General features: G+C 36.6%; 1 protein-coding gene across 2 annotated transcripts in view; it reads left to right on the top strand.

Moving 5' to 3' along the window:
* Positions 1 to 10,902, top strand: part of SRBD1 (S1 RNA binding domain 1) — a 132,854-nt gene that overhangs the window by 34,437 nt on the left and 87,515 nt on the right. For both annotated transcript variants that reach the window (XM_035891267.1, XM_009635668.2), the window contains exon 14: positions 712 to 819. In XM_035891267.1, coding sequence (XP_035747160.1) covers positions 712 to 819 — 108 coding nt within the window. The remainder of the gene's footprint in view (positions 1 to 711; positions 820 to 10,902) is intronic.

Below are 10,902 nucleotides of genomic sequence, written 5' to 3'. Positions count from 1 at the left end.
CTCATCGATCTTTCCCTGTTCCAAAAGCCACATTTAGTCTTCGGAAGAGTTTTATTAAGCAAAGGAAATCCTGCTTAGATAGATCTCCAGACAGACTTGCAAATAGGGCAGTGTGATTAAAGGGTTATTGTATGCAACTGTTTTGGGATCCCCTGTGGACAGACATCTGGTCCACTGAGTCAGCTGCTGAACTGCCACAACACACGGTCCAGTTTGTCTTTAAGCATTAGATTTGCTTTAAAGAAGGTGACTTGATGGCTGACTGGCTGTGCTGGGCACAGTCACAGGCAATGACCTTGCAAGCTGTTGCAAACTATGATGTTCCCATTACGGAATTAAGATTCTGATTGCTTGGGCTTCTGCCCTTTTTCATGACTCATAACAGATGAGGAAAATATGAGGTGGAAGGGTTTGAGGACTGTAAATAACATTACGTTTCTCTTATGAAGTATCTTTTGGGGGTTTTCTGCAGATATTACTGCTGTTCGATTCCATTACAAATGATCGAAAATTTTTACTCGTCTCTTGAACTGTCACATTGAAAACCTCTTAAACACAATGTAATATTGCTAGAAGTATGTTCTCATTAAATCCGAACCTTGTATTATGTAAAATAAGATGTATTGGTCATTGTTGTGCATTGAATGCTATACATGAAAAAGTATAAAAGCTAGTTAAGAGTAATTGTTCATCTTTTCACCCTGTGCAAAGCTGTAGCACTGTCGTGATTGGCAATGGCACAGCCTGCAGAGAAACAGAAGCTTACTTTGCTGACTTAATTATGAAGAAATATTTTGCACCACTGGATGTTGTTTACTGGTAAGATCGCTTTGCTTGCTGTGATACTCACCTGCTCAGCGTATTTTAACTTAACTTAGCAGGTAGTTTTAAATGTAATTTTTTGGAAGTGTTTCTTTTTATCGCCTTGTCTTTCTTTTTCGAGAGAAGCTTGACACATCTTCTAGCCAAGGGAAAATGGCTGTAGTTCTTTGGAGCATGAAAGTAGTTCTCCTGAGTCAGTAGGAGAGACTCACTGAAGCATTTTATTTTCTCTTCCTGAGGTTCACTCTGTTGCTGTTATCATTGTAACAAAGTATGCAAGAAGAGCAGCTCAAACACCCAAGGACCTGTTTGGCATTGTGTATTTATGTCTTGATAAATGAGGTTTAAATGCAAATGATAAAGCTTGTGTTGACTGACTATGGTATGGAATGCTTGCAAATCCTATGGGTATTAAAGGATCTGGAAATAAATATTTTTTTTTTTGATACCTGGCAGAAAGTAGTGAAGGTATTTATGCTCTTTAAACTTCAAATTTTATCCATTAGTTTGAATTCAAACTAAACTATTCTGTTCGTTTAGGTGGAAACTGTACTGTATTCCTTTCTTTTCTCCCATGCTCTTTTTAATTCACACCTTTATTTTTTTTAGAGCATTTTTGGTGATTTACCTTGGATTATTTTTTGTGCCAAGTTTAACAGTTTTACTTTTAACCAAGTTTACTTTTCAATGTCTTAGCATACTGAAATAAGTTACCTAAATTTTTGAAAAAGTTATGGCCTTTCTCTGTTTAAACTACTATATACATTTAATAGAGCTGCTTCTCCATAGATTAGGAAGTTATCTTACAGAAATGTCAACAAATGTATTATTCCTGCAAACGTATGCTATCGCTTCATTGCACTTGTTCTTTGTTTTTAAAATTTCTAAGTAAATTTGCAGCAAGATCTGATACTTAAATCTCCTTTTAGTTTCAGGATACATAGCAGGATTTTTCTGATTTTAGTTGTTTGCAAAGGAAGGAGGCTGTTCAAGCTTCTGAAAAATTAGGCAGCCTCTTTCCTGAGTCCAACTTGAGAACAGTGGATTTTTAATGACTGTAGAGAACGGAAAACACTTCATACTGTGTGGTTTTTGGCAAATGCTTAATTTCACTGTTGTTCACTTCATGTTGTTTAAAAATCCATTATGTTGATATAAGCACTTTGTCTGGAAAGAGTAATAGTGATTCTATTTATTATTTGATCATATGCTACAAAATGTAAATAACTAGTTTACACAGAAAAAAATTACTTCTATAATACTGTGGTGGATGGTTTTCTCAGTGTTTTCCTCTTTTGCTTCAGTACTTTCTCCCTGCTTATAGTTCAAGATTATAGAATTTACAAAATAATTATCAGTATTGATTTTTTTGGGGGGTGGGGGGGGTGGCAGTAGAGCTACCAGCTTCTTGGAACTGATAAAAGCTCTTCTGAAATAGGAATTTGTATAAATACTCTAAGGCAGAAGTCAGGTTATCGAGTTGGTTGCTTTTTCTAGTAGTGACAGGTAATTTTTTAAACTTTTCCAAAATTTGTTGTGATATTTGTAGGAAAAACAGATAAACACAGTTGCTTAACCTGCAAGATTAATTCCTGGAAGTGAAAAATAGTGTGGTCAAAGCCATTTTTGCTTTTAGTATGTATTTCTATTGTTAATGGTTTTCTTGCGCTATGCTCATATACAGAGAAGAGCTAGTCCCTACTTCAGAACTCTTATGTAGGACACTCTGGTACTGCATATTAAAATAAAAATCAGAAGAATGTAATTTTTTTTTGTACTGCGTACTATAGATGCCGTATTTGGTGCTGTTGAACTTTGTAGACTGCTGTTTGTGTGTGCATTTATATATGTAGGTTTACAAATAAGCTGGACTTGCAGTCCTTGTGTCTCTCTTCACATTTTGACAGTCTTGACTGAGTTCCTTTCTTGAAGATTGGGGTTCACATGTTGCCCTTTCTACTTAACTAGTTTTACATGCATCTTATTGCATTATCCAGTGCTGGGGTTTTCCAGCCATGCCACTGAATCCTGCAACATAGCTACTCTGTTTGCTTTCTAGCTCCAGAAAACTTTCTCCTTAATCTCCTTGACATTTCTTAGTAACAGAAAGGAATGATGAGTCCAGAGATCCCCCCACCCGCTTCTGATAATCCAGTGAAATGCCTGGAATGAGGAGCAATTAGTACAGAATTATCATTTGAGCAATAGGTAACAGTAGGCATACCTTGTGAGAACTGCTATACCTCTTGAGAGGGGAACTATGAAAGATGACTTGGAAGAATCTGCTCTGATGATAATTTTTTTTTTTTAAACAAGTCAGTCCCCCAGAGCATGTTCTCTCGGATAACAAAAAACTTTTTATGTACAAAGTCTTAGCTTGATTACGTTGTTTTCTTGTGATAGGGGAAAATGAAGGCTTTGTTTATACATAGGCTGAATATAGATCTCTAATCAGTTTTGTGGAAACCTGTGGTATAATTTTGGATCAAATGATCTTTATAAATTTTTTTTCCAATTAAAATCTCTTAAACAATTTACGTAACGTTGGAACAGTTCATTTTTAAAGATGATCTGCTTATGTAGATTGCAATTATAACTAAAAAACAGATTTACAAATTAATTTAGTGTTTGAACTGTAAAAAAAAAAAAAAAACACCAAACCCAAAAAAACCCAAACCAGCAACAACCCACCACCAAACAAAGCAAAAAAACAGAGCAAACCAAAACCCCTCCAGTACTTAAACTGTAACAGAAGGAGTCAGTTGCATCTAACATGATACCATTTCCCAAGCATTCAGCTTCTCACAGTGATGCGCTGACCTGCACGGAGGTGGGAATCCTTGCCCAGCAAAAACAGAACTCAGTTGCTGTGTGCAAGTGTCAGAAAATTGCCAATTGTATTTGCATTTACAGTCTCTTTTCCTTAAAGGAGTCCAAATGTAAAATGGCGTGGCAGATGAGGCTGGGTTGTTTTACAGTGCTTTAAACCCAAAATCCCAATCAACTTCTTAAGCTGTCATTCAGAAAGGTGGCTGATAGAGGGGTACTACAGACTTTGGCTTCCTTGGCAGATAAAGCTTGTAATATGATAGTACTTAAATTTGCTTGTTAGAAGTGGAGAATAGGATTAGAAATTATTATAAAAAATAAAAATCTGTTCATACTTTTATGTCCAGTTCATCACATGGAACTTGCACCTCATGCGTTTCCAGGGAGACGAGACAATGACAGTGTCTGTAATTTTAGAAAGAAGGTGTGCACAGTTGATGCATGCACAAATAATCTGGACAGGTATGTACTCTAACGAAGGTTAATTGTAATAACCAGTTGAACACTTAATTGATTGCATGTATGTGCAGTACATGCTGAAATATGCTGAAATAGTCCTGTACAATAACTTCAGAATGGTGCATGAAGCTATTCCTTGGCTGCAGTATCTGACTCTAGTGAGCACTTAACTGCGGGCTTAAGTGAGAACACAGTTTCACCTTTTTTTTTTTCAGTTGTGTGGGAAGAATCAAATTAACTGATTCTCACTTTAAAATATTTCAGTTGTATCAGTATCAAAAGAGACTTCCAGAATAATTATTTTAATTTCACTTTTTCTCAAAAATATTACGGTATTTGACTGCTTTGTCTTTTTTAGTGCTAATATATGTACATAAAGCCAGCAATTAAAATAACAAATCCTCAGCAATGACAAGTACAAACTACATATAGTTTTACTGAAGTTTTCCAAAGAGAAGTCAAATCAGTGAAGACAGTAGTAGAAAATGAGGCATATGGCATGATTTTTTTGTGTGGCTTTAAAACCTGTCTGGGCTCAGTTTGACAGTTTTTGATTTAAAGCAAATATTTTTTCACTATTTTTGTAACCAACATGCTTTCAGATACCTACATCCAACCTAAATAACTGCAGGACTTTCTCTTTTTTTTTTTTTTTTTAATGTAGTTTCCCTTTTAGAGCTGTGTTTATTGACTTAGATTAGGACTGGACTAGAGCCCAGAGACAGTCATATCTAGTCTTCAGGTTTTTTGTTACAAATCAGTTTTTGTTACAAGGTTCAATAAATATTCTTGATTATTTATGTTAGTTCTATTGTGAGTTCTTGCCAAAGATACATTGTATTATAACCAAAACAGATGTTCTGTTTTAGACAAGCGTATTTGTTTTAACAGGACAAGAAATGTAAATGAAACAACAGTGTGTTCAGCATTAACATGGCAGATGATGAACTTTTAGTATTTCATTGGCATTTTGGATTAAATTAAAATCTTGTAAAAATATTTCAGGAATCTCATTCCGTATTTTGATCACTACAACTGTTTTTCTTTGATTGCTGTCAGTTGTAGGCATCTTGGAAATGAAAGCTACCTGCATAACAGGTGAACTGTGCTAGAACAGGACAGCATGAACAGCTCAATCATATTGGGAAAAATAAAATCACAATTTTTCTTTCAGCCTCCGTGGTTTCACTGTCACAATACAGGCATTCTTACTGGTCTGACTTTTCTTACATGCTTGATACATTAATGCACACTCAGAATAAAGTATTTCAGCTCATATTTAGAATAAAATTTGGTAGGTATCACGGATTGTTAATCATTTTGAACAAGCAGTAAAGAATGCAGCCAGGCAAGTGTATTTTTTGTTGTTGTTTTTTAGGTGGCTTGGTGTTTAATTTCTGTTATACTTGGTTTTAAACTTGATACAAAATCCTTTTCTGCCACTTTCAGCAAAATCTTTTCTTGCTCTTGAGACTTTATAAGCAACGTAATTAATAATTTACTGCTGTTTAAGTTCAAACACTTCTGTACTGTGACAAATAGGGCAAAGTATGTAATGTCTTGTAAAGTTCTCATTGGGTTTTCTTTAATGTTTAAATTGTCTGCTTTAGAATACTTAGAAATGTTCTGCTAAGGTAGAATAGGACTGTTTAATACCTTTGAAGTTGGACCTTGGTGGCAAGAAATTGATTTGGAAATGTTTGTTCTACAGGATTTTAGGCCCGCTTGTATTTTATAGGTGTCTGCACATGCTTTAAATATCCTTTTCAATTTAAATGTGTGTTTTATGTCGTTGAATATCTACATTATACTCTCTCAGCTTTAACAAATGCCACTTTCAAGTTCCATGCCTCTACATTTCTAATGTTACACTAGCTTAATTCCCATTACTTTTCTGCTTCATAGCACTCGCAGTTTGAAAGGGACCTAACATTCGGGTTCACATTATGATAATTAGGTTTCAAAGCAGTGTGGGGGGATTAAGATGTCTGAAGTCTAGTTGCCGAATAAAGTTCAGAACTACTTGTAAAACTTGTTTGAGTGGTTAACAGAAGTGGTTTTATTTATTCAGTGCTCATGCAGCATTAATCCGTATTTCATCAGGTACCCACAGTGCTGTAACTCTAGATATGACCTTGGGACTTAATTTACCCCATCTCAGTTTTCCTTATTAATGTGCCATGAAAGAGGTACATGAAAGATAGCCAACATCAAAGCACCTTTTCAAATAAAGTGGTTGATATGAATCCTCTGGTATTTAACACTGTCTGTCAAATGTTTCAGCTGGTTTGCATCCTTTTACAAGCTATTGCTTGCTGCATTAACGCAGTTGTTTCAAGTCTGTTGAGAGTACAAAGGGGGATAGGGATATGGGAAACTTTATTCCTATTTCTTTTTGATTATATTTTCTTTAAGCTGTTATTTTTGTCTGTTAAGCTATATAACTCTATTGATGACACATTTATGTACGCACACCTACACACCCTAGGTCATTAGATGTCTGATACAGAAGGTAGAAAGTAGTTTGGAAAGTTTTGGCAAAAGGAATACATATTTGGTGGAAACAATGCGCACGGCTGAAATGTGCACTGAAGAACCTTTGTTCTGCTTTCATCTCTTTCAAGCTCTAGTGGAGTCCTGAGAAGTCCTAAACAATGAAGAAATAATTTGAGGAACAAAGAGTTTTAAAATGTGCGTGAAGAGGGCATAGTCAATGAAAACGTTTTAAATTATGTAGTGATTTCCAGCCAAACTGTCTTCTGTCCCTTACTTAAAAGTTACTTTCTGTTGTGGTTATTTACCGCAGCAGAGGAGGAACTCATGATAATGCAGACTTCAGTTGAAAAACCATTTTGTGCGTGTTTGTATTTACCGGAGACAGTTCTGTAAATTGAAACCTCACTCTGCCTAGAGACACCTTCCTCCTGCTACTCTCAACTATTCATAACTTTAGGTAGTAATTAGTCTATTTTTCAGCACGACATGGAATATTGTAAGTGTCTGCATTTAAAACAGTATCCCATGTTTGTTTCTGGTGCATCCCCGGCCTGGTATCTGCATTGAGCTGAACCCATACCATATTCAAAAGGGGAAATTCAGAAGCCTTCTTAGATTTTGAAGCAGTCCAAAAAGGCAAAGATTCTCATCTGCCCCAGCTCTATTTCTTACTTTACAAGTTTACTGTAGATACCAGTACCGTCTCTAGCCATGTTTTTCTGAGGGGAGGAAAAGAAATGGGTAAGTAGTGAAGATACAGTGGGACGGGTGAAATAGGTCATATTTCTGGCTTGTATAGCGTGAATTTGAAACTTTAAAAAACTTTATAAGCGATACATTTGATATAATTATGGAACCATCTTTGAATTCTACTTCAGAGAAATAACTTTACAGTTTTTAAGATGAGAACAAGGACAAATTGGGAGTATGTCAATGTAGTTAAAGGGATTATGAATTCCTTTAAGTTCAGAAAAAGAGTAAGATATATGTGGAGTCTAGACTTTAGCAATATGAAGGCAGGGGGTCAGGAAGTAAATGTAACTAGTGAAAGAAATCTAAATCTTGAGGAAAGAGTCCATTTTTCCAGAACACTAAGACGTGTCGTTTGGCTTGGCTCCAGGGCAATCTATGGGAAAGCAGTCTTGGGGGAGAGAGGAAAGTTATTCATGCAACTTCCCTTCTATGTTTTCTCTTTCTAAGAGAAAATCATGGTAACAGTAATATCAAGCAGTGATTTTAAGTTATGTATTCTCAGTATGTAAATATTTTCAGGCCTTTAAAGGATACTAAACAGACAAACAAAAAAAATAATTTCTGTAAAATTGGGGAAGATTTTAGAATGAAAAGTCATTAAATATGTGACTGTTGAAAGGCAACTTTGCGTACTCTTCATTTAGAAAATGTACTTATCTCAAATACGCTCTTGCAAATCAGATAATAAATGTGAGAAATTGATCAGAATTATTCCTCCCCCCCTTTTTTTAACAGCGAAGTAATTGGTTATATTTAGGGTTGCAAAATGACTTCTCTATTTTCAATTTTATTTTATGTTCCCCACTGAGCTGTTTGTACAGGCTGTTTTCTTATAAATCTTTGTAATTTTGAGATAAACAAAGCACATAATTATTTTTTTTTAAGATAATCAGCTAGAAGACATCTGGTATTGAAGTACAACAGAAGTCGGGTGAAGAGGGAGAACCATCCAAAAATATTTACAAACACAAAGCAAGAACATGTTGGAAAGGTAAAAGGTTATTGAGAGATGCCAGACAGAGGATATGCCATGAACAAGTGCTGCAGTTTCTACACAGAGTGTGCCCATCAGGTCCCTTGGGAGCAGTTTTGGAATGTGTGTATTGCATGGGTTATATTCATAAAGCAAGACTTCCTAAAGCTCACTTAAAATGAAATCAGATTTTTACCAAGTAAGTGTAGCAGTGACTTTGGTGTTCAGCACAGAACTACTAAAACTATACTGTGAGTTAGGGGATTTTATTTTTGGAGTGTGTTTGACTCAGTAGTGGAAGTCTTAAAAACACTATTTTTATCACTCAACATTGTGTGCTGGTCAGTGTTTCCCATGCAATCTCCTTTCTTAAGAGCTTCCTACGATGTCTAAAAGAAAAGGCCTAAAGTCTCTTGTTCAAGGCTATTTCCAAAGCTTAGAGATGAAGAAGGATGAAGATTTAAAGAAAAATGGATGACTAGCTAGCTTTTAAATTTCCTAGATTGCTACCGTGAAACAAAACTAGTTTGAGTGTCTGATATTTTTGAGAGGATGGGGTACCTAATAGTCTAAAAAAAAAGCTTTTTATTTCAGACTCAAATGATTTAGGTTATTATTTAATGTGGCTATGACTTCTGAAGCTTTTCTGTACCATTTGGTCAACACCACAAGGTTCTTATGGGTTTGATTTCAAAGAAGGACTTCCAGGAAGATCTTATTTAGCGGAACGAACATAAGGAGATATTATAACATGCCCACTTCTCCCAGAATCAGTGTTCTTATTCAGTCTGACATCCTTCTTTCTCTGAAGGGTCACCAAACCACCCCTCCTCGCAATGCTGCTCAGATGATGTTTGGAGCATCAGTACAGATATACCAAAGGATAAAACTTTCAAGTTGCTGTCTATGTCTGAAAGGTTGTGTGCAGGTCCTCTGCACTGCACATGCCATCATGTACTTCTTGGCAGGACAAGGCAAGGGGCCTTTTGTTAAGAGGTGTCTGAGTGGTGGCCAAGGTCTAGGGATGGCTAAAGGAATGCAAGAAGTCTGAGGAACTGGGGAGCTGGTGGAGGAAGCGGTGCAGAAGGAACAAGGTTGTGGTCGGGGAGTAAGGGGCAGGGCATTTTCAAGGTAATTCCTCTAGACCGAGGCACTGATATACAGTCTGTGGGAACTCTGCACAGCTTTGAGCTCATTTGAGCTGTGCGTTCCTTGTCTTTTCAATGCAGCAGGTTATGTCAGGAGAACAGCTCCCTCTCCTCTTCTGTTCCTTCCCCTAATCGTTTGTGAGCATGAACGGATGGTGTACAGTCCAAGCTTAAAACTGAGGTTTGAACTTCAGCTGAAAAATGTGACCTAATGACATATTACTGCTTCTCCCAGTGAGCATTGGAGACAGATTCTCAACAGCTGCATCTATGAGTCTTTTCCCAATACTACACTTTTACCATCTCTTTTATTTTTTATTTTTATTTTCTTTTTAGCTGGAGTGAGCTGAAGTACACTTGTTCCATGTAACCCACCCCAGAGTTTTAAAATGTTGTCTATTCATCATAAGGCTTAGAAGGTTACATTTTGGTCAGTTACTGTGAGACACTACATGCAAAAAATGAGTCATGCTCTGTATGCAGCTAGGGTTGTGAAGGTTTAACGATGTGAGCCTTAAATGTTCCAAACTTGGTATTGATACTGATCTCAAACAAACCAGAAAAGCTTAGGCTTTCAGGTAAGCTGCTGCAGCACTGTTTTAAAAACTTCCAAAATTAGCATGTATGGTTCAGTGTCTCTGTAGTTTAACATGGCTTTTTTTCTTTAAAGTAACAGCATGTGTGGTCACCTCAACTTCTTTTGTAGTGGAAATGGAAGGTAATCAGATTTGGATGTTACCCGCTCAAACAGAAGCAGAGAGAGGTTCGATAGTGACTAAGCTGAGTGGTGGTGGATCTTTGATGTACGTTTGATTTGCAGACCAATGAAAATTCACTGGTGGCAGTGTAGAATTTGCTCCCGGGACCGTAAGCCTACTGCCAGTGGGCTGGTTGCTTCCGTGTCCTTTCTGAACCCCTTGGAAGAAGCCTGTGAACCACAGGTTGAAAACCACTGGCTTTGGACCAGAAAAGAACAAAAAGCAGAAAGACACAGAAATGTCATATTTAAAATAGGTGAAATTGTGCATAGGAAATCCTCCCTCTCAGTTGTATTTGCAGAACTTTGACTACAGAAACTTGCAGTCTGGTTCTTGTTACCCATGTCTGTGCATTTTACGCTGCTAGCCTTTACCTATTGCCTGAGATGAAATAGCTAGTATGGCACCACACTAGTATGGTATTGCCATGCTAACAAAATCTTTGATACTGAGAAGTGAGTGTAAATTAAAACCATTAACGTGTTAATTTATGATTTGTGTCAGTTTTCCCTTTCTAAAATAAGTGATGCTTGTGATGTTTGGGAAATTACTCTACTACCTTCTTCTTACGAGATACCAGAAACATATGTTCGTGTGTTTTAAGTGACTTTGTTATGAAACAGCTGTGGCAATGGGTGAATTTTTATTTGTAAAGACTGGGAAA

Source organism: Egretta garzetta, unplaced genomic scaffold, assembly GCF_000687185.1.
Source record: "Egretta garzetta isolate BGI_Z169 unplaced genomic scaffold, ASM68718v1 scaffold123, whole genome shotgun sequence".
Lineage (NCBI taxonomy): Eukaryota > Metazoa > Chordata > Aves > Pelecaniformes > Ardeidae > Egretta > Egretta garzetta.
The sequence above is the reverse complement of the archived record's forward strand: the minus strand, read 5'-3'. Positions and strand labels throughout refer to the sequence as shown.